General features: G+C 36.2%; 3 protein-coding genes and 1 long non-coding RNA gene across 4 annotated transcripts; 3 read left to right on the forward strand and 1 right to left on the reverse strand.

Moving 5' to 3' along the window:
• The first annotated feature begins 2,732 nt into the window (after positions 1-2,732).
• ppp1r42 (protein phosphatase 1, regulatory subunit 42) lies at positions 2,733-10,434 on the forward strand. The gene is made up of 10 exons (XM_067378744.1): positions 2,733-2,828; positions 3,179-3,269; positions 4,608-4,746; positions 5,336-5,502; positions 5,957-6,095; positions 6,579-6,695; positions 8,135-8,252; positions 8,544-8,675; positions 9,516-9,648; positions 10,392-10,434. The coding sequence occupies exons 3-10, from the start codon at positions 4,615-4,617 to the stop codon at positions 10,432-10,434; spliced, it is 981 nt and encodes a 326-aa protein (XP_067234845.1). The 5' UTR covers positions 2,733-2,828; positions 3,179-3,269; positions 4,608-4,614.
• Positions 10,435-12,471: 2,037 nt separating this feature from the next.
• Positions 12,472-13,261, forward strand: LOC137014437 (transcription factor 24-like). The gene is made up of 2 exons (XM_067378745.1): positions 12,472-12,909; positions 13,160-13,261. Exons 1-2 carry the CDS (start codon positions 12,472-12,474, stop codon positions 13,259-13,261), a joined length of 540 nt encoding a protein of 179 aa, XP_067234846.1.
• A 1,360-nt stretch (positions 13,262-14,621) lies between these two features.
• LOC137013950 (uncharacterized) lies at positions 14,622-17,682 on the forward strand. The gene is made up of 6 exons (XR_010893779.1): positions 14,622-14,673; positions 16,270-16,318; positions 16,751-16,806; positions 17,007-17,082; positions 17,280-17,355; positions 17,544-17,682. It is a non-coding gene; the product is annotated as an uncharacterized lncRNA (long non-coding RNA).
• mcmdc2 (minichromosome maintenance domain containing 2) lies at positions 17,368-23,368 on the reverse strand. The gene is made up of 14 exons (XM_067378012.1): positions 23,272-23,368; positions 22,953-23,083; positions 22,652-22,714; positions 22,009-22,204; positions 21,819-21,941; positions 21,274-21,375; positions 20,623-20,751; positions 20,308-20,542; positions 20,022-20,227; positions 19,756-19,922; positions 19,206-19,385; positions 18,414-18,550; positions 17,946-18,055; positions 17,368-17,679 (listed from the first exon to the last, which is right to left on the reverse strand). The coding sequence occupies exons 1-14, from the start codon at positions 23,366-23,368 to the stop codon at positions 17,528-17,530; spliced, it is 2,028 nt and encodes a 675-aa protein (XP_067234113.1). The 3' UTR covers positions 17,368-17,527.
• Positions 23,369-23,485: the final 117 nt, after the last annotated feature.

The raw sequence follows: 23,485 nt of genomic DNA on the forward strand, positions 1-23,485 counted from the left end.
CAAAATTTGTCTTCAAAATAAAGTCTTGAAATTCTAACTCGCACAGCTCATCGTCAAAGCTGTCCTTTAGATCAAGACAAATGAGTTTTCCTTAGCGCCGCATGTTACCAGACATTTGAAATGTATTCTCCTCTGGGTTCAGTGTGTAACACGGTACCGCACCATTCCCATTTCCCACAGCTTGTGTTGGGAGCTGTAATAGCAGTATTCCATTCAGACACCCTAAAAACATTATATTTAACATTTTAACAAAAACCGCAGTGCTCCACAAGAGGTCATTTTCATATTTGCCAGTCATAGCATTACATAATGGAATAACAAACTCAACGGCCCAAAGATAAACACAGCTTGGCATGGCCGCAGCGCATCTGTCAGGACGACCCTGTGCAGGTTGTCTCTGCGTTGTACACAATCCTTCAGGATTCTGAGCTTTACACTGTGGCCTGTCACTGATGCATCACAGAAACAGGAGCTCGATACAGTGGAGTCTATTCAGCACTGCGTGTCTGCTCTTTATCGCTGTAGACACTCAACGCCTGTGTGGTTTCATGCACACAAACGTGTCTGCATTTTCTTACAGACAACAGAGGTGACGTCGTCCTCATGCACATTTTTGTACCCCACTCCATGGTGCTAATTTTAAAATTCACTGTTATGTTCCAGAAAGCAACAGTCTGTTCATTTATGCCCTGTGCAATTTGTGGATTTTGGCCTCAAACTTTAGCAAGAGAGTGTTTTTTGCTCTTGTGATGACCAATTTTTTTTTGTCCATAGAGGATTAAATAAATTAAAATCACAGTCATCAAAAATCTCCATGTGCCAGGAATTACAAACTATGCTAATAATCATCACCAGATGAGCATTTTTAATAGGAGAGTTGAGTATAAATGAGATGAGATATAACCTAAGAATATTATGTTTTCCATGAGCGAACGGACATCAGCCAAATCCATTAACTAATTTTAAGGTATGTTTTCTATTAGCGAGTCTTCTTAAATTACTTGGAATTCCACTTCATTTGCTGAACCCAAAGAAAATGGTTTAAAATAATAAGTATTGAGGAATTATGATGAATATGTGATTAAGAGAATGTATCCGAGCGATGAGCTCAAATAATCAGCATCACAAGGACAATGTTAAACTATCCTTTGGGACCAATGACCTCAAGATATTTGGTAGCACTGATGTTTTCTTTGGACCCTATAATAATAATCTCAACAAGCATGGCAGTAAGGAGCTGAAACATGTTTAATGCCCTAGAGGAGAGTCTGAAAAGGGGAGAACTCCCCCTCTACGTCCCTAAACCAACCAAAGCAACATTTCCTTTCTGCCAAGTACTCTGCATGCATAAATAGAGGCAAGTCACTCAGTCTCAGGAAGCACATTCCTCCACAGTATATAACAATACACGGGTCAGCGCAGTGACTCTGTCCACCGGAGCCCACCGCACTGATGTGCATTATTAGGGGCAGCAGTTTGAGCTTGGAATGACAGAGAGAGGGGGGAAATATTCGGTTCAACCAACTGAAGCTGATAAACATGGTTTCTGATTTCAACATGTAAATGCTTAAAGGGATAGTTCACCCCCCCAAAAAGAAAAATTCTGTCATCATTTACTCACCCTCATGTTGTTTCAAACCTGTATGAATTTATTTCTTCTGCTGAACACAAAAGAAGATATTTTGAAGAATATGTTGATGGGCCTCATTGACTTCCAAAAAAATCAAATGTTTGGTTACCGATAATCTTCTAAATATCTTCTTTTGTGTACATCAGAAGAAAGAAATTCATACTGGTTTGGAACAACAAGTGTATCGAATCTGCTGTTGAGAGCGCCAAAGTCACGTGATTTCACGCGATCTGAATCATGATTCGATACACTGATTCATTTATGCGCCGAATCTTCCTGAAGCATTGTTTTGAAATCGGCCATCACTAAATAAGTCTTTATTTTGTTTTTTTGGCGCACCAAAAATACTTTCTCGTCGCTTTATAATATTAATATTGAACCACTGTACTCACATGAACCGATTTGAATATGTTTTTAGTACCTTTATGGATATTGAGAGAGGAAGTGTCCATTGCTCCCTACAGAGGCCTCACGGAGCCATCGGATTTCAACTGAAATATCTTAATTTGTGTTCCGAAGATGAACGAAGGTGTGGAACGGCATGAGGGTAAGTAATAAATGACAGAATTTTCATTTTTGGGTGAACTAACCCCCTTTAATCTCATAATTTATATAAAAAATATTTCGCAGCAGTGTTTTTTTCTTTCTTTTCTTATTTTGCTTTCACAGGCAAATATTAACTATTGTATGGCCACAGGCATGTTTTTAATTTATTAGCCTGACGGAAATAGGCTATTCCAATAAAGTTTGCAAAGATCAAAACCATAGACCTCGGATGTTCATTTATGTTATTCCTTTAAAGAAAGAAGTTAATTCTAACTTAAATTATTGATAACAAGTATTACTAAATAATGTATTTTAATTACTAAAGCTCTTAGTAGAACAAATGACCTTTAACAACATCAGTAAAAACACACTTACATCGAAAAACAGTATACACCGTGTTCTGAAGTCCACATAGAATTTAAAACAATGAGAACGTTTCTCCATTTCTATTGAGAAAGACATGCCACATTTGAACTTCTCTCCTGGCGCGTGCAAACTGACCTTGCGCTCGCGTCGCTTCGAGTCGCCATGGCAACATCAGCACTCACTTCCTAAACAAAAGCCGAGACAAGAGGAAAAGACTCATTAAAACAGATGAAACACTTTGCGTTCATAGCTGACGACAGTTAATGCACAGCATTTGTGCATTAAGGTAAGATTCAGTGCTTATTTGATTCTGCTACTGTACAGACTATTCACGTCTGCCTTTTCTGTTTGCATTTATAATCTTTATATGCCAACAGTGGCCTATGTCAGTCTTTATTAGAAAAATAAGAGTGCTCATTTATGTGTATTGCAATATATTGTTAAATACACTGCAATATATTATAATGATTGGCAAACTGCCATCTCCATCCAGTTCCCTGGAGTTTAACCACAGAAAGTTATTGATTTTAAGAGGCTCTTCATGTCATCTCCCCAAAGTCTGCTGCTCTGAGATCAAGTGTAAAACCGACCTGCTGTCATGTGTTGATGTATGTATTCCCTTTACTTCTGTCCTAGTGTTCATCGCCTGTGCTTGACAAGACGGTATAGAGAGACTCAGCATATGGAGTAAAATATCATTCAAGGTCTTTCCAAGGAAGTCTTTCTGGTAAGGTGTTTTATATAATTCCCTACAGCATGCAGATGTGTAGGGTCAAGCTTACAGACAATGCATATCTCAAGGGTTCTTGTTCTTGGGAGAACACATCTCGCTTTATTATAATCTTAGGTGAGGTCACATGTCTATTTCACCTTTGGCCTCGGAATCACTATTCAAAAATAATATGTAATTTTGGCAAAGGTTTGCAGGTCAATTGACTATGCTGTCTCTAAAGTACATATCATCAAAGAAATAATGGTCACCACATCAATTATTCCTTTCAATAACCTTTCAATGTAGAAACATATTTAGAGGTCAGGGGCTGTATTACAGAAACTTCTGATCTTAATTTCTGACTTAAGATTTGAAAAAGTTATATTTGCTATTACCATGATTCCTAAACAGATAGGATAGAGTTCCATTTTATTAAACAATTTTAGGACACAATTATGTACAGATAAAAACTATTCATTTTATAAAATCTAAACAGAGCCCAGTAAAAGTGTCAACATTTATGATGTCACCAAAGTCTCCTCATATCCTGATAGCAATCACTATGTTAAACAGTCTAAATGTATTTTTATAAATATATATATTGTCTGGCGTATGATAATAAAATGTAAATCCAATCATCATATTCGGTCTGAATGAAATAATATGATGTCCTACCTGCCTGTCAACGTATATTTTATATACGTATATATATATAACACACCCTGTTCGCACAGACATCATATGTCAGCAGCATGTTTTATGCTATGCAGAATATATACAGACAAACAAACAGCAGCCACCTTTTCTACCGAATCAAAACAACAAGCTTATGCTGCGTTCACGCCATAACTACCATAATTAAGAAATGGCAACCCGTGATGTTAACCAGAGCTGTTCACGTCCTCAGACTTGGAATTATGCGTTTTCATGTCAAAAGTATCAATCCTGAAACGAATCTGCAGCAATAAGGTAAAAGCTCTCTAAGTTGTTTACATTCATTATTATTGCAATGTAATGTGCTTTGAGACATGAGGTAGTTTAAAGCCGTCTCTTGTGACGCTTTGCCAAAAGCAGCTGTGTGTGCGCATTCATGTGTTTTGGAGGAGGCAAGGCTTTGGACGGCGATTTGCAGGGAGGGTGGGATCGTATGCTTTCAATGCTAGCAGGCTAACATTAGCATTTCCCAGATCACCTACTACGCTTTTAACAAACCCCAGTAATACATCCCTAGTACTCTACAATCTATTTGATCATATGTTCTTGCATTGCTTTTTGTGTTTTTGGCTCTCTCATAAATCACCTTATTCCCTTGACATGATGTGCTGATCTATCCTGTGATATTTTTGCACACAGAGTCATTATGGTCCGCCTGACAGTACATCTGATCGCAAAATCAAGCAATCACTCAAAAACCTGCAGAAGTGGATCTCTCCAGCAGTATCTGAAGAAACTGACCCATCTCAACTTTTCAAACAAAAGTATAGAGGACATTGTAAGTTTCAAGTTCAAATGTATTCAAGTCCTATTTAAAATTCTAGTTTGCATGAAATTAAATATTACACTACCATTCAAAAGTTTGGGAAAGAAATTAATACTTTTATTCAGCATAGATGTATTAAATTGATTAAAAGTGACAGTAAAGACTTCAACATCTATTTCAAATAGATGCTGTTTTTTGAACTTTCTATTCCTCAAAGAATCCTGAAAATGTATGACTGTTTCCACAAAAATATTAAGCAGCACAACTGTTTTCAACATTGATAATAATAATAATAAATGCTTCTTGAGCATCAAATCAGCATATTACAATGATTTCTGAAGGATCATGTGACACTGAAGACTGCTGAAAATTCAGCTTTGCCATCACAGGAATAAATTACATTTGAACATATATTAAAATAAATAAATAAAAAAAAAACTGTTATTCTAAATTTTAATAATATTACTATTTTTACTGTATGATAAATGCAGCCTTGCTGAGCATACAAGACTTCTTTCAAAAAAAATTTAAAAAATCTTTAAAAATTGTTGAATGGTAATATATTATTGTTTATTGATTATTTTCCCTCTTTAACATATAGGATGATCTATCGATGTGCAGAAACCTCACAGTCCTTTACCTTTATGACAACCAAATATCACAAATCTGCAATTTGGGGTTTGCCTCAAACCTTACACATTTATACATGCAAAATAACAATATCTCTTGCATAGAGAACCTCTCATCTCTACTTAAGCTCTCCAAACTGTAAGTATATGGAAATTCAAGAATATTTATTTTTTCTCAATCACATTCCTGCTTGCATTGAAATGAACTATGACATTAATATTTTAGCACCACTAATAAGGGATAGACCATTAATGTTGCTGTTGACTACTATTGTTTCGGAAACACTTCATTTGTTAACATTAGTTAATGTATTAACTAACATAAACTAACCATGAGCAATACATTTGTTACTGTATTTATTGACCTTTGTTAAAGTTAGTTAATCAAAATACAGCATAGTTTGTTCATGTTAGTTCACAGTGCATTAACAAAATGTTAACAAATACAAATCTTGATTTTTAATAATGTATTTGTAAATGTTGAAATTAACATCAACAAAGATTAATAAATGCTGTAGAAGTGCAGTTCATTGTTAGTTCATGTTAACTAATGAACCTTATTGTAAAGTGTAACCAATGTTTCTGTATTTGAGGTTCTTGGGAGGAAACAGCATCACTGTGGTGGAGGGATTAGAGGAGTTGAAAAACCTAAAGGAGCTGCATGTGGAAGGTCAGAGACTACCCCGTGGAGAAAAGCTGGTCTTTGACCCCCGTTCCATTTCTAGCCTCTCTGTGAGTAACTAGTTTCTTTAACATTCACCTCAGTGAAGAAGAGCCTTAGGTTGTTTCTACAATCTAGTGCACTTATTTAGATTGACATAGCACAGTGTCCTGAAGCATCTTGTGAGTTTGCTGTCAGAATCAGAAGAGAGGTGTACGACTCCTGGACCAGTGTATCAAAGCAGTTCTGTGCAAAATTTGATGAGGGTAAAAGAGGTCTCTGTGGCTGCCTCCTTGTCTGACAAATCAAACAGGGAGTGTTTACCGCCCAGGCTATGGGAAAACAAACCGAAAAGTTGAGAATTTTGTTTATCTTGATAATTAATGAAATTGCAAGTGTAAGTGCACCCAATTTTTCCCCCGAAAAAAAAAAAAATCGTAAATGCTCTCCTTTTACTAACACAGTGAAATCTTCATTGATTCACCAGAAGTGGAACTGGTTTCAAATTTAAAGTGTGTTATTAATTATATTAATATTATATTTTCTTCTTTCAGGAAACTCTGTGCATTTTAAATATCTGCAAAAATAACATTGATGAGATATGGGACTTGGCCCCTCTCAGAAGACTAACCCATCTTTTTGCTGCTGATAACCAGCTACAGGACATGCAGGTAAATATGATTTTTCATTAAAACAACTTGTAAATAATGCTAAGTACAATAAAAGTTACATTTTGCAATTTGTTGTATGTTCCTATGAAGTGTGAAATGATAGAGGGGAGAGTAGTGCAAAAACCTAATCCTACAAATCCTTCCAGCCGTCTCCAGACTCGCACAGGGTCAGAATTATTCAACAAATCAGCGGGCCGGTCTCCAGGGACAGCTTCTGCTGACAATTTAAACAAGCACAAGTTTTCCTCCTTCCTTAGTGAACTGATTTTCCTCTGAAATACACTCAGTGCCCCCCGTATAACTTCAGCCTTGTTTTAAAAACCCATTTGAGGCGAACATTTAGTGAAACTAAAGCTGAAAAGTAACCTATTCTGGAAAAGGGATTTTCCACCCTATCGATATCACACATTCGGTGACTAAAGGACCGGTGAAGGAACACTTTCCGAACTCTAAAAACCTTGTCAAGCACCTCGCTAACTTTGTCCAACTGCACAAAAGACAATTCTCTCAGCAACTGCCACCGATAATAGTGATCCATGTGTCAGAGGAAGCTTTCATGTTTAGCAGATATCTCCTTTAATTTATACAACCCCTTTGCCACTATTGATTCAGTGGCGACAGCACCCAAAGGATCAATTCCTCCCTTACGCAGTTTGGTCCAATTCCAGAGGAAACATTATGGATTTTTAAAATAGATTATGACAGGCAGTCAGCCGAGTGACAAATGGGTACTGCAGAGGCTGTTAGTGGCGCACGGCCAGACAGTGCAGATAGGATCGAAGCGCTGGTCAAATACAGGTTCATAACTGGCCATCATTAACCCAGTGTGGGGCTGGAAAGAGCCCAGTCAGGAGTGCATTCAGCACTCCCGCGAATGGGAGGGCAATTTGGCGCTGGGCAGTTCCCAGCCAAGCCCTCAGAGTGACAGACCTGACACGATCATTTATCAAAGCCTGAGAGCGCGCGGCTCGCTGGGGTCCCGCTAGAGCTGATTGCACGAGGACTGAAAAGTGGAAGCACTTTAGTTGAGACAGGAAGGCAATGAACAATCAGAGCGTGTCCAGAGAGTATTCATATTTCCAGCCTGGATTAATGTGTCCTTAGATAAACATACACTGCAGGCAACATGCTTGAGGACTACTGCCCAGGGGAACTTGTTAGTCACACAGTCCGAGTGACAGTATTTATTAAAACAAGCTGATGTCTTGTTTATACTTTTTGCCCTCTGAATTTTTTGGGTTTCATTTGTTTTTTATGCTTGTGGCGTTTTTGTCGCCCTGATTATTTTTAACCATCTTCTGTTAAATCTTCAGTGTTTCGGGATTTTTCCTGCATGCAAAATCTCATTTGGAACATTTGAAAAAGATGTTATTTGTCTACTAATGATTTAATTTATACTGATTAAGAGTAAAATGTAATGCCTTTATTTACGCTTTCAGGAGTTGGAGACAGTGTTCAGCCAATGGACTCAACTGCGGCTACTGGATCTGAGTAGAAATCCCGTGTGTCACAAACCTAAATACAGGGACAGACTAATAACTGTCTGCAAAATTCTAGGTGAGAATTAGCTAACTTACTGAGTGATTTAAAATGGTAAAAAAAAATCACTGACCTTCTGAATGACTCAAATTGTTTGTCCTTTATTATGTAATTTATTTATTTTTAATTCTTATCATTTATTTATTATTTTATGTATTTAATTTATTTATTTAATGTCAATTCAATGATACTCAATAAGCAAAATTATTTTAAGAAGTTATTTTTTATTGGTGGTGTGGTTTAAACTTTATATAATTAATTAGCTAGTGAAATGATGCTCAGAAACTGTATTTATTTCTTGATATTTAGAGGACCTTGATGGAAAACAAATAAATGAGCTGTCTAGGCAGTTTCTAATCAACTGGAAAGCCTCAAAAGATGCAAAGAAGAAACTAGAGGATGAAAAAGACATCAAAGGTCAAATCTCAAATCCACTTACAAGTATGAATATTTGCTGCTATTTTTTTTGTTCATTTGTGTCATTATTTACATTAATGAATTATATAGAAGATTAAAATAAATGTTAAATATATTATTTAAATATATGACAACATACTTTACAATTTTACAATAATTGTACAATATACATATATACAGTCAACCCAAAAATGATTCAGACAATATATAATTTTTGATATATTTTACGTAAGTGAGTATTTATGTAAGTGAGAAATTCTTCATACAGTGGACTACCAGTAAAATTTATAAAAATTCAAATCCAAAAATTATTCAGACATATTGACCTGACAGTGTTTTGCTTAAGTGTTATCTGACATAATTAAGATTATTTTTTTTCTGACAGAGTTTAACTCTGAGATCTTGTCATATTTTATTACCATTTTTTAAACTATAGTGAATAAACTGTAATAATGAATGAAATGTTCAAGGTGTTTGAATAAATTTTGGTTTGACTGTGTATATAATATATATTTTTATATATATATATATATATATATATATATATATATATATATATATATATATATATATATATATATATAACAAAATAGGGCTCTAACATGCCACCATTATTGCATTTGAATTTACAAAATTTCTGTGTTGAGTGCATTGCAATGAAATTGTCATATTGTTCTCTAATATTTACAGTAATTGACATTATCTAAGAGAGTTTGTTGCTATTAATGCATTTCTCATAGTAATAGACAAGGCATCATCTATTTACATTCCACTATTGTACATCATCAGCCTGGTTGAGTAAGCCTTACAATTCCCTTATGTCAGTTCCATGACAATGCGTGACTAACCCGTGTTTTGCTTTAGCTGATATTCACATGGGCCCCAAACATCTCTTAGCCCATGACCGCAGCAGCTCTTTGACTAAGCCGTCAGAATTTGGGAAGCCCGGCGTTACATTTCGGACAGACCATGTTCAAGCAGACAGCAGAGGAAGAAGGTATGAACAATTGAAATTGTTACTGTGCTATTCGTCTATTTAGTTATATATTTAATTTCTTTCAACAAATACTTGCAACTCATCTTCTATTTAAAAAGGGAAAGAAATTCTTAGATAAATGCTATCAATGTAAAGTACTCAGTTGCTGCCATCATAAATGCCTGCTGTTTGTCAAGTTATATGACTTTTATTTTCCCACCCATGCAAATAAACAGCTTTCTCCTTTAGAACTGGCCTGAGGTTAACAACAGTTCTGTGCTGTGTAATGTGACATCATCTTGTACTGTACAAATCATACCCCTTTGGTGTGTCACATCCTAAATCTGTTAATCCATTGGTTATCATATCAGTTGCTTTATCAGTGTGTGGCCTCTAAAATGCAGAAATGATTTGTTAATGTAACTACAATAAATATGAACTGAATGTTTTTGTACTTGAAAAAAACTGTAACAAGCAAGAGTATGAGTAATAGAAATGATAATGCTGAATGACAGTTGTTTAAAGCCCTAATTAGCTGTTTACCATGTTATTATAGGGGTCCAGTAACAGAGGGATTTTTAGTGATAATTTATATAAGCATATTTTAGACAGTGTGTGCTAGGATTTTATTGTTCTTGGCTATTTTTTCGCACAATACAAAAGCATGAAAGTCAACCAATAGAGTTTAAATATTGTTGTAAAAGTGCAATTTATGACATTCCATTTCATTTATTTAATTCATGACTGTTCTGATGTGTTCACAGGTCACGAGGGTTAAATATTCTAATGCGGCGTGGCAGACTCTGAAAATCTGAAGCCACTGATTTAAAACCCTTTATCAGTATCCTTTTGTCTTTATGAGATTCAATCGCTCAGCCTGTCATCTTTGTGAGACTTTTTTCCTAAAGCGAGTGTTCGGCTCTGCCACTTACATAAAATGTGAATTTCTGAGAAGGTCCACCAAAATGCAAAGTCTTTTGCACTGCCTATTTGAATCTACAAATTATCCTGTTTCTTAAATATTTGTGTATGTGTTTGTTTGTAATAAATATACTTTGCAAAATGTTTGAGTATTTTTGAGTATCATCTTTAGTATAAGTATATACAGTGCATTAGAGGTATTACTAATATTATTGCTCATATATATATATATATATATAATTTTCCACAAGAATATGTTATTTTATTAAAAAAAAAAATCTCAAAGGGGCATTGGAAATTCTTTGTAAAATCGACTAGACTACATCTATAGTTTATTAAAATATCAAATATACATTTTGCATATTGTGGATTTTTTATGTTTCTTATTACATTTATCTGATCAAATATGGAGTATTTTAACAAATTGACGCTCCAAATCTCACTGCAGCGTGCATTAATTAAATAAGTATTCATTTACATTCAGAGCTAATAATAGATTTATCTGTCAGATTCTAACTTTTTTTTTTCGAGTGAGAATTTATTTCAACTTGCACATTATATCAGATTTATCAACATCACGGACACTGCGTTAGTAGACTGGAACGGTAAATGAATATGAAATATAAAACTGATTTTATAATAATGTTTAGACACAGGCCTATAGAATACGTGGTCAGTACAATAATCCACGAATGTAATTTCTGCGTATCTGTAGTCTAATATCTACACCAGGGTACAACCTCTGAAAGATGTAGAGTAATTAGACAGAGAAGCTTACTTAACTTCATTTACTCTGCTTCATAATTATTGGCCTGGGGGCAATACTGTTACTTCATCCTTACAAAAACAATGTTTATTAAGAACAGTCTCAGATATACATGTTATGAATAATTCCATTCATTAATTCTCCCACATCTCCGTTTGCGGAAAACAGAATGATTAATTTAGGAGTCTCACAAGAATTTCCTCAAGCATGCCAGTTGATTGCAGTGTTTAGAGTTTATTTATTGGCTTTGTCCCAGGAAATGAAGCTGATGTCTGCGGCTCAAAATATCGATATGCCTTTTTAAATGTTAAAGTATAATCAAATTGTCGAGAGCACAGCTTGAAAATTATTGTATTGTTGAATGCTTGGGTATAACAAACCACATACATTTTCACCAAACAAAGCCAGTCAAGGGGATATGAGTATTAATTTCTTAAATAAACAATATTTTATATAATATTCTGAAGCTGTGGTTTACAAAGTAACTCTGGGAGGACCAAAAAATGCTGCCTCTGGCGTCGGAAAATGGACTGTACCCTCCTACCGACCGATGCGAAGGGGAAACACTGGAGAACGGCTCCAGTTGCCAGAGTTTTTAAGGCTTTTGATTAATTACACCGGAGTGTAACACTTGTCAGCTCTTTGTGTTCCCCGATAAATTAGAGGCTCTTGAGACTTTACGCAGTCATTCAGGTGAGGGCAGTGCGTGTGCACGGACATATAGGCGACTTTTCACGCGCAGCACCACTGCAGGTTTTATTATTTTTACAACGAGAAAGGGACTATTATTTTACAACGATATTTTTGCCGAGCTGGAGGTTTTCATGCCTTAATGTGTAGCACTTGAAACGGTAATACAGGTATGTTTATTACATTTCAGTAACTTCTCATGACAATGCACCTTTACAAGTCTTCTTATTAAGTTTTGTATTAAAACTGCATGTTCTCTTAAGCACTTTTGGCGTCTGTTTTATTGCTTTGATATTGAATGATTATGAGCTCACTTGAAGCAAATATTCCTACAAAAGTTTTTAACGAGTGCATGAGCTTAAATGTGTTTTTGATTCTTGAATATTTGTATAAATGTGCCTGTTTGCCTATTTAAGTGTGTATTTTTAATGTACTGTTTTAACCATACAGGTTAAGAAGTGATTTCAATGGTTGGAAGACAGTCGATCCGTATGGATGGAATTGGTTCTGTGACAGTTATGGATGACAGTCCCGCATCAAGCCCCAACTCGAGCCCCAGTCCCGACACGCTCTCAGCGGACAGCCGACGCGCAGAGGCCCTGTCTCGCTCCAGGGTGGTCCCGTCTAGTGGCCTCGGTGGCAGAGGGAGACCCGCAGCAGCCAACGCAGCGCGCGAGAGGAGTCGCGTGCAGACGCTCAGACATGCGTTCCTCGAGCTACAGAGAACATTACCGTCGGTGCCACCGGACACCAAACTGTCCAAACTCGACGTCTTGATATTGGCAACCACATATATAGCGCATTTAACGAGAACCTTGCAAGAGGAGGGGATGGAAGAGGACAACACAAAACAAACTGAAGCTTTGAACTCACTTAAAGGCGATGGCTACTTACATCCTGTGAAAGTAAGTTTTGGTAACCTAAATTCTGTTGTCTAATTATCGGCTTATATTTTATCATAGAACTTTAAAGCCTCAAAATATTTAAAATGTTACACATTTTCATTCATTTAAAAATGTAAAACATTTTTGTTGAAGTTTGAAATGCTTTAAGACTGAGTTTAGTCTATTTTTACAAATAGGCCATTTTACGCGTGGCAATTAATGTTATGAAACAGATGAATAAGTATTTGTTTTTATCGTTTTTGTCTTTCAGAAATGGCCAATGCGTTCAAGGTTATATATCGGTGCCACTGGCCAGTTCCTGGGTAACTCGAATGAAAATCAAGGGGCATCTTCATCATCGTCTCAAACATAGATCATTTGCACAAAAGATTTTAGAGGTAATGATTAAAAAAATGAAGGTTAAAAAAAAGTAGAGTTGTTGTTTTAGTAATTTTGTTGCATAAATTGTTCAGTTGCAGCCTGTAAAATTTAACAAGTTTGTTTTACGCGGCAAATGAACTGAACTTATTGAAGTGATTATCATTATGATGCCATACAGACAGCTGAATAGTTGTGCATATTAATATATCCTAATTATTTCAAATATGTAAATAAGATTGAAATATTAAACATTGTGTTTTTTTTAACTGTGGGTTTCTGCTCAGACTTCTGTAGCTATTTGCAATTCTGTACTTGTCTGAATTCCGTGTGTTGGGTTATAATGAGCTGTCATGCTTGAGCTGTCGGCTATGCACTTTCTGTTACAACATTTGCACTAAATGCATGTGTGAATAACTTAACATTCGTCATGTGAAGTGGTCTGTCAGAATCGCAACAATAGCATCAACATTCCCTTTTCTCCTTCCTTCCTGTTTTTTTTATGTGAATAGTGGTACATGTGGAATAATAAATAAAAGAATTCTTAAACTAAAATTACACTGATCTCAAGTTTATTATTATTATTATTCTTACCTCTGTTTTTCTCAACTAAATCATTCTATAAAGTGTTCCAACAGGAACTTAATTGGTTCAAAATATTTGACATGCACTGAACATTTTAAATAGGCTATCAAAAATGTAATTCATTTTTAATTTTAGTCTTCATTTACAGTTCATTCATTCATCTCATTCGATGGCAGCATGCTGTGAAATTGTCCATGGAAACATTAAAAAAACTTTAAAGCTCTTAATCACAATTACTGAAAATTTGTGGGAAGCAATAAATAATGTTAACTCTGTAAAACATTTTTTTTTTAACCCTCTAAAAAAAGTTTCTATAGATTGCATCAATCTATATTTGGCTGAATGGATCATTTATCTAAATTATTATTTATTATTTATCTTAATTATGAAATGGGGGTTGGATTTTTTTAAATAATACTATATATATATATATATATATATATATATATATATATATATATATATATATATATATATATATATATATACGTTACTTTAGGTTTGAGTGTTTAGGTTTGAGGTGCACATTCAAGAAGCAAGCTTCTTTCATTAAAGGAATCAAATTCCAAAAGGATTTTCATAAAACTGTATTCTGTTGAGAGTGATATCAATATAAACGTGTCATAAACGTATATATAAACGTAAAGGTATTTCGCGTACTTCAGCTTATTTAATTTTATTACGCTAGCACACCAGCACGCATGTGCTGCTCCTACCAGGAAGTTCCCTTATAAAAAGCATAGTACGCATGCGCCAAATCCTTTTCTTCCCAAGAGTGGAATGAGCTGGTCGTACGTTCTGCGCGCTGCAGTATAACTTGAGGTAAACGTATTTCAATTAACAATTGTACTGATGCATTCTAACAGAAGTCACAGTATTATTGCACCGATTTGTTGAACTGCTCACGAGGATATAAGCTCGTTTAGAAATTTTTGCATCCCGTGTTGGCCACGTGGTAAGTCCGCACGCGTGTTGGGCTGCATAAAGAACAATTTATAATACGAACTTGCTATGCAACGTCGTTCCGTAGACGCATCATTAGTCATTAATAACTGGAATTTGAAAAATTATCATAGATCGTCATAGGCTACATGACTCGGCAATATCTCATATTAAAATGATAGTTCACCAAAAAAAAAAAAAAAAAGAATTGTCATTTACTCACCCTCGAGTTGTTCCAAATCTGTAACGTACATTTCTTTGTCCTGCTATACACAAAAGATGATGATTATTTGGAAGAATGTTTGTAACCATGCAGATCTCGCCCCCTATTGATTACCATAGTATATATTGTTCCTACTATGGTAGTCAATGGTGGGGCGAGATATGCTAGGCTACAAACATTCTTCGAAATGTCATCTTTTGTGTATAGCAGGACAAAGAAATGTATACAGATTTGGAACAACTCGAGGGTGAGTAAATGACAATTCTCATTTTTGGGTTATCTCTCTTTAACTAGTTGCAGCATGATCATGACTATGATGCATTACCTGGAGGAAAAGTAGGCCTGTTTGCCTTAAAGTTTTTAAAAGCCAGTTTGCCCTGTTGCAAAGCAGATCAGCCCAAATATGTGAATTTGCTATTAAGTTCTCATATCTTAAATGGGGAAAGTGTTAAAAGTTTGCTTAAATCTAGTTGTTTATTTGCTCATGAGCAAAAATGCAGAGAAGAGATTTTAACTAACTTTGTAGACCTCATTTGAAGTGTTAACTTGAGCACAAAGTGAATACAGAAGTTTTGATGGGATGTATTAAATTCCTTCAGGGACCATATGATCAATGTTGTAAAGGTGACTGTTTCTACACAAATTGACATGATTTTTGTCAAATCTTGTTGTAATCATGACCTATCTTGGAAAAGGTTTTAAGTATCCCATGAGGACTGTTATAAATCATTTTGGCAGGTGTGTGTCCCAGATCTGGTGATAAATTGCTCCTTTGCCATTTGCTCTGCTGTCGGCAGGACTGTGCTCTGTCCGGCATAGGTCTGCTGTCCCCTGTGTGGCCTGGCCGGTTTGGGAATGGTCTTATATGACCTGGTTTGGGTAATCAGGGTTTTGACTCACTTGGATGCGCTGTGGTCTTGGTAAAGGTCCTGACCTTGAGTTGAGCTAGTGTTGCCCAGGCCTTTGTGTCAGTGTGGGAGGGTCTACTCTCAAGCTGTGTTACATGTGCCTTTTGACCTCTAGATCATCAGTCATCTTTTTGAGGTGGAATTGAGTTTTTCATTTACCTCGTCCCTCAGTGCTGCTTATGAGGCACTAAATCAATAGCTGAAACACAACATGGGTAATTAGTGATCATTTTCATAACTATCTGCTGCTTTTGTCATGTTTCTTTACTTTGAAGATTTGTCTTGCAAAACAAAGCTGAAGCTCCAATTATGTTAAATCTTTTTTTTTTTTTTTTTCAATCACAGAAGAGACAGATGAAGATGGTTTCATCCAGTGGAAAGGATCGCTTCAAGGGTAAGAAACTGAAGTTGCTAAACTTTACACGCACGCACACACACACACACGGACAAGATTATTAGGTCTTTAGCTACCAGCAGTTCTACCTAAACCAAAAGTAATGGTTTCACCTTTTTACCCTTCATACCATACTGGGGTGCTGAAACTGACACTGTTTAGTATGTAAGAATATGTAGTCCGCTACACTTATCCTTCACTCATCGACTAGGTTCAAGGGATGTCACTGGTAAAGGCTGACCTAAGTTAAATGTGGTGGGGGTTTTTCTTTTAATGTGGAATGTATGTGCTTGAGACCAATGCTTATTGCCATGATGATTTAGTTTACCCATCAGACCAAATTGGATTGCTGACACCTGACTATCTTCACTTTAGCCAGTAGCCCATTTGAGATTTCACCAGCATTAAATTATATACTAATCCTCCCACTAGGTCCAAGGATTCCACTAGAAAAGGGTGACCTGAGAAGTGCAGATCATTGAAGACTGGTAAGTTGTTTTTGTTTTGTTTTTTGTTTTTTTTGTGAAACTGCTTAACATGATGATGATCACATTTTTGCCGTTTACCCATCAGACCAGATTGGATTGTTGACACTGTGACTATCTGAAGCATGAAGCAATAGCAGAATTGACTACCCAGAACCCCATTTGAGATTTTTACAGTATTTTTATTCTACCTTCCCTACCAGATCAAAGGACTGAAACTAGAAAATGGTGACACGAGAAGTGCATGAAGGAAGATGAAGACTGGTTACTTGTACACTGGTAAATAATAAAACATATAAAATCTGTATTTGATTGTCATTTGCTATGATGAATTCACACTTTTCCGTCGTTTACCCATCAGACCAGATTGGATTGTTGACACTGTGACTATCTGAAGCATGAAACAATAGCAGAATTGACTACCCAGAACCCCATTTGAGGTTTTTACAGTATTTTTATTCTACCTTTTCTACCAGATCAAAGGACTGAAACTAGAAAATGGTGACATGTGAAGTGCATGAAGGAAGATGAAGACTGGTTACTTGTACACTGGTAAATAATCAAAATATATAAAATCTGTATTTGTCATTTGCTATGATGAATTCACACTTTTCCGTCGTTTACCCATCAGACTACATTAGGGTGCTGAAACTGTGACTATCTGAGGACATGCGTTTTGACTTTAGATGGGCTAAAGCTTATTTCCTGCTTGTAATACCTTGATTCATTCCTCTATACAGGCTGCGTAGGTGTGCACAAAATGCAAGATCTGCTTGCGGAATTCTTCCAATCTAAGGTCCCGTTGGTGCAAGGAGTCCAGGTCATGGAGAGCACAGGGAAACGCTGCATCGGGTGGAAAAACAAGCGCAGAGCCTCCTGCATTCCCAAGAAAAACTTTTTTTTTTTCATTCCCAAACACTCAAAACACACACACTGTAACAGGAGCTTGAGGCTAACTATACATTAGTAATGAAGTGCTAAAAGGTGAATGGGTTGTGATCAAATGCACAATAAAATTTCATCAAAACCATTCCTGATTTTTGTTTCTTTACTGAATATCATTTCAGAATGACTGTGGATTTCAAAAAGGTTGTTTTTGTATTTGTTCATACTTCAGAAAGAAATAAAAAGGGAAAACTAACCATGTTTTAGGGTGACTGAACTCTCACACAGCAGTACTGCAATAACTGCGTCTTCCTCCAGAACATGCATTCTCAGACTGAGTTTAGCATGAGCCTGGGCCAGAGAAATCCTAATGGTACCAGTAAAGTATATTAGTGTATGAAATGGTTACATTTTCAACTCTACTTATGGTGTGTTTTACAGAAGTTTCAGGCTTCTTTAATTGTCATGCTTTATCTTCTGCATGACATGCAGTGTGTGTAAAATGTATTTTTGACAGTTGGAGTACTTTTTTTTTTTTCTCTCTAAACTATCATGAAGATAGTTACACAACAGTTTGCTGACAATCTGTTGGAAATGGGGAAGTGCTGACTTGCAGTATAATTGCTCCATCTAGTGATCTAATGTAGCAGTGCTTTGTAGTGAAGAGTTACCATGTGTAGCTTTCCTTTTTAAAATCAGTTCAAACTTAATTTTGTAAAGCTTACAGCAGTTTGACAGAAGTGAAAGAGGATCTCTGTGTTGAGTCGGAGCGAACCCTGCGACTGGCCATGTAATAGCCATGGATCATCCTTTCAGCCTCGGGACTCAAGTCCACCTTCAGTTCCCTTGCATGAGCCAAAAGCTAGAAGATATTCAAGTGTGGAAAAACGGGCTATTTTCATGTAACCAAGTCTAACCATGTTCTGTACATTACATCTTTAACATTTCAAACTAGTAAAAAGAAAGTTTGTTATACACTACTGGCCAAAAGTTGAGAAATATTTTTTTTAAAACGCACCTTAATTACCACTTAAGTAACATGATCCATCAGAAATCACTTGTATGATAATTTGGAGCTCAAGAAACATCAGTGGAAAAGGTTTTTTTTCTTTTTCTGCTTAATATTTTTGTGGAAACAGCTACACTACCATTCAAAAAGCTGGAGTGTTCTTTAAAAGAAAGAATATTTCAATTTAGCAAGGACGCAATAAATTGATCAAAAGTGACCGTAAATACATTTTTAATGTGACAAAATATTTACAATTCAAATAAATGCTGTTTTATTCATTAACTTTCTATTCATTAAAGAATCCTGAAAAAACTTATTTTTTTCCCCACAAAAACATTAAGCAGCAAAAAAAAATATTAGAATGATTTCTGAAAGTGACGCTGAAGATCACAGGAATAAATTTCATTTTACAATATTTTTTTGCTGTATTTTAAAATTATTCTTTCAAAAACCATAAACAAAAAAATCATAATTTCAAACTTTTGACCGGTACTGTATATCAGCAGACCTCTTTGTAGTCTTGTGTGGTAAACTGCATGCATGCTGGGTAAAGGGGTTCTCCTGGGCACATGGCCTGTCTCAGGGTATGTACTGTCATGGACAGAAGTGGATGATTGCTGCTTGTTTCTCGACACTGGACTACGAGTCCAAATGCCCCTGCAAGCTGAAGAGGAACTGAGCCCATTTCCTGTATTTATATAACAACTCACAGTCACTATAAAATAAGCAGAAGCTGTAAAATCATGACTTCTATAAAGATGCACTGATGTAGTACTATAAAATAACACTAAGTCATTGTTTAGACAATTTGGAGTAACTAGGGTTTGATTCAGCAACTGACACAAATGAGAGCAATGAAGAACTCTCCTAAAATAGATGGCATTGTCTCTGGTTCCTGTTCCTAAATACAGAAAAAGGTGGGGTCATCTGTAAAGCATTGCAGCGTTCCCTCTAATCAGTCTTTTGGTATGTACTGCATGCTTCCCACATTATCATTCCCATCTCATTTCCTGAGGAAAAGCTCCATTTGACTATAATAAGACTGGATATGAACCCACCACAGAACCAAGCACCGCAGTGTCACATCTGGCTGTCCTCCTGCAGGGGGAAGCAGCATCGGCTAAGGCCCAAAAGTTGCACTGGATAGGGAAAGAGAGCTGCTGGTCCATGTCATCACCATACTTCTTTGCAGGAATGAAAACAGTCACAGTTCTGCTTTCCAGAGCTGAAGGAAAAACAAGTATTTAGGTTTGCTTTAATGCATACGCTTTCATATGTAGTGTCGTCATCTGAAATAGAAATAATTTAAACAATTGATTGGCACCAGACTGAAGCATGTCCATCTTGTCTTTCTTGTAGCATGTGAGGTCTCCCAGCAGACAGACTCCTCCAGAGGCCAACAAAGCTGAACCTGCATGGATGTTGGCGGTACCTGCACCATGTTCATCTCTAGATAGAGATGCCAACAGCTCTCCTGTCAGCTCGTGATGAATACCTCGTGAAGCCAACGGTAGGCTATATCTCATCAACCTGTCAACGAATAAACACACACTATCCATCATATTTTGATTACCATTATCTAAATAGACGTGCATTTGATAATGCTGGACCTATCAATGATTAGACTGTCACTGGTGAGAGCCAGCACATCCAGGTGATTGGGCGAGTCTGGATTATCTTCAGTTTGCACCAAGCTCAGAAGTAGCCCCAACTTTAATGTGTTGTAGAGTCCAGGTGGGATCACCGGGGAACCGAATGAGTTGGCTACAATGGCAGCGAACCTCCACGGGGAACAGGCCGAGGCTGCCTGCAGGTTCTGGAAGTTGCTGCTAACCACACAGGAGCCTGTGAGAGACAGTCAGGAGCAAATGACTTTTAATTTGTCTGGTTGATTTTACACCATTAAAGTCAAATCAAAACCTTACATTTGGGGTTCCATGGTTGGACGCTGCAAGCCTCTACACTCCAGGTTACATTGGGCCACTGGTGCACATGAGCTGGAATCCCCACAACTCGGTACAGATGGCCGATTCTCATGGAGTTACACAGTTCATCTAATTACGTTAGGAGAAACAAAACAATGACAGTTGGGGGCTGGTCTTCACTTATTATTTGAGAAACAAGCTCACCACCTACACGACTGCCAAGAGAAACACTGCAGGCTCTTTTAAACAATGATTCCACTATGACTTGTAGCAACTAATGAGTGTACCTTACATTTATTAACATGTATGCTCAGTAACTGGAGCTTGGCATATTGAATTCCAGACTAATACTGGGTCAACACAATATGCTAATACCATCCAGAGAATCTGTGGCCTCTCCGGTTGGCTAACTGAGAAATATTATTGAAGGAGACAGGTACACCCAATCTAATACTGAAAGACATTGTGAGTGGATGTGTTTCAGCAGTTTATTTATTTGAGAGTTCTGACTGAACGTTAAGAAAACCAGGTTAATCAGGCATGACAAGTAACAAACTAACAGGATTATTTCCTAATGGTTGGTTTAAAAGTAAAGTTTCAAGACCATGACAAAGTAAAAAGTGGTAATTTAAGATAAAAAAGTGCATTTACCTCTCAGAAAAAGGGTGACCGATTGATATCTTAAGGAAGCAGCATCATGAACTCCCAGAATATCCACTGCTCTTACATGCATGAGCTCAACTAGCTGTTTATCTGTGAATTTATTAACATTTTTTTTTACACATTATAACATTTGGTCTGCCTCTTAGCAAGTAATTTTATGTGAATAGACTACCGTTCAAAAGTTTAGGGTCAGTATGATTTTTTTAAATGTTTTTGAAAGAAGTCTTATTTGGACGAAAAAAAAAGTAAAAACAGTAATGTAAATTATAACAATTTAAAATAATTGTTTTCTGTTGAACTAAAAGTTTAAAAGTAACATTTAACAGTAAGTAACAATTTTGTAACATTAATCAATCAGTGTCCTTGCTGAATAAAAGTATTAATTTATAAAAAAATAATAAATAAAAAAACCTGACCCTGAACCTGAATGGTAGTGTTTGGAACTATAAAATTAATATGTTTCAAGTTTACACTCCATATAATATTTCATTAATGTTTGTTTTTTTTACATTTTTTTATTAATGTTGTCTCACCCCCTAAAACCCGAGACTTCACATCCTCTTTCAGCGGGGAAGAGCAGAGAAAGCAGGTAAAATCACTTCTGACCGTGGCAGACTCTGTGGCACCCGGTGCATGAACTCTGATATGATGAAACCCTTTGGACAAATAGACAAATTGACAAAAAATCACAAATAATGCACATAAAGTTAATAAGTTACCCACCTCTTGAGCAAGGACACGTCTCTTCTGAGCAGAGAAATCTGGCCCCTTGTGTGTATTTGGTGACACGTGTCATGGCAATTACGAGGCCCTCCAAAGCTAAAGGTCTCATTGGACCATACCCACGAGGAAACTCAGAGAGATCCAAACAATAGTCTGGAAACGGTGGCAAGTGGGTTGGCTTTAAAACAACATTAACCTACAGAAAAAAATGTAACATGTTTTGTATATTTGAAACACTGATAGCTCTATTATATAATTGTCTACTGAATTTATCAATCACACTGTGTCAAAACTTTGGAATAATTCAGATAAAAAAAAGAAAAAAAAAAGTCTCATGCTCACCAAGGCTGCATTTCAAAAAATACAGTAAAATTTGTAATATTGTGATATATAATTACAATTTGAATATATTTTAAAATGTAATTTGTTCCTGACGCAAAGCTGAATTTTCAGCATTATTCCAGTCTTCAGTGTCACATAACCCTTCAGAAATCATTTTAATATGCTGATTTGCAAAACATTTTTTAATATTATCAATGTTCAATATTTCAAAAACATTAAAAAACCTTTTGACCAGTAGTGTACACACATTATAAACAAACAAATATGAGTGAAATCTGCATTTAATTAAGCTGTTCCTCACCTGGCTTTCTGTTTCTATGTGATCATCAATAAGTGACAGAGTTTTTATAGACAGATAGCAAACCTGAAAAATAACCACTGCATTCTCATTTGTTTGAAATACAGAGTAGTTTCTAAATGTAAATATCAAAGTTGTCTGTTAAGCACAATAAAATACATTACATCAACATTTTTATCTTTTTTTTCCACACACAGGAAAATGTGTCTGGCAGAAAATGAACCCTCAGCTATTTTGCATAAGCAAACGTGAGGCAACTGACTAATAATCTGAGCATTTTGTATATTTTATTTGTGCAACTCACTGACTGAAAGAGTGAAACGGCTTTGAGAGGGTCGTGTAGTAAACAGTCTCCCAGTGTGGCGTCGAGTTCAAGCACATCTGAGGGACTAACATCAAAACTGAACCGATACACGGCCCCCATATGCTGTGCACCTGAAATACATTGTACCCCCCTTTTCAGCACTTATATATATATATATATAAAACAGAAAATGTAATGATTAATCTAAAACGTCACATAAAAACGGACGTGAACATCACGTGCACGAGCTTCTGTCCACTGAGGGAAACTACTAACTGCATTTAAACCGCTAATAAGGTTTCCAACTTTATAAACAAACCTTTAAAGACATTACAGTCTTCAATGAGTTTACGTAACCCACCACTTCTATCTAAATAGACTACTATTGCTTCTTTTAAAGAAAGTAGACTATCCATATCTCCGAAACGCACCGCGTACTCGACAGTTGAGAGGGAAACTAGGCCTCAATATATGCAAATTAGATGTATAACACGTGATACAAGAAACAAGCTTCTAATAATAATAGCGCCTAT

Source organism: Chanodichthys erythropterus, chromosome 23 (genome assembly GCF_024489055.1).
Source record: "Chanodichthys erythropterus isolate Z2021 chromosome 23, ASM2448905v1, whole genome shotgun sequence".
Lineage (NCBI taxonomy): Eukaryota > Metazoa > Chordata > Actinopteri > Cypriniformes > Xenocyprididae > Chanodichthys > Chanodichthys erythropterus.

What these genes read in the sequence shown, in the direction of transcription:
- mcmdc2 (XM_067378012.1), bottom strand. Translation starts at nt 23,368, where the DNA reads ATGGATAGTCTACTTTCTTTAAAAGAAGCAATAGTAGTCTATTTAGAT. An exon ending in CTGCGGTGCTTGGTTCTGTG is followed by an intron (nt 19,386 to 19,755) that starts GTGGGTTCATAT and finishes ATATAAATACAG; the next exon opens with GAAATGGGCTCAGTTCCTCT. An exon ending in TTCACTTCTGTCAAACTGCT is followed by an intron (nt 18,056 to 18,413) that starts GTAAGCTTTACA and finishes TGGTACCATTAG; the next exon opens with GATTTCTCTGGCCCAGGCTC.
- ppp1r42 (XM_067378744.1), top strand. Translation starts at nt 4,615, where the DNA reads ATGGTCCGCCTGACAGTACATCTGATCGCAAAATCAAGCAATCACTCA. An exon ending in ACAAAAGTATAGAGGACATT is followed by an intron (nt 4,747 to 5,335) that starts GTAAGTTTCAAG and finishes TTTAACATATAG; the next exon opens with GATGATCTATCGATGTGCAG. An exon ending in GTTCCATTTCTAGCCTCTCT is followed by an intron (nt 6,096 to 6,578) that starts GTGAGTAACTAG and finishes TTCTTCTTTCAG; the next exon opens with GAAACTCTGTGCATTTTAAA.
- LOC137014437 (XM_067378745.1), top strand. Translation starts at nt 12,472, where the DNA reads ATGGTTGGAAGACAGTCGATCCGTATGGATGGAATTGGTTCTGTGACA. An exon ending in GCTACTTACATCCTGTGAAA is followed by an intron (nt 12,910 to 13,159) that starts GTAAGTTTTGGT and finishes TTTGTCTTTCAG; the next exon opens with AAATGGCCAATGCGTTCAAG.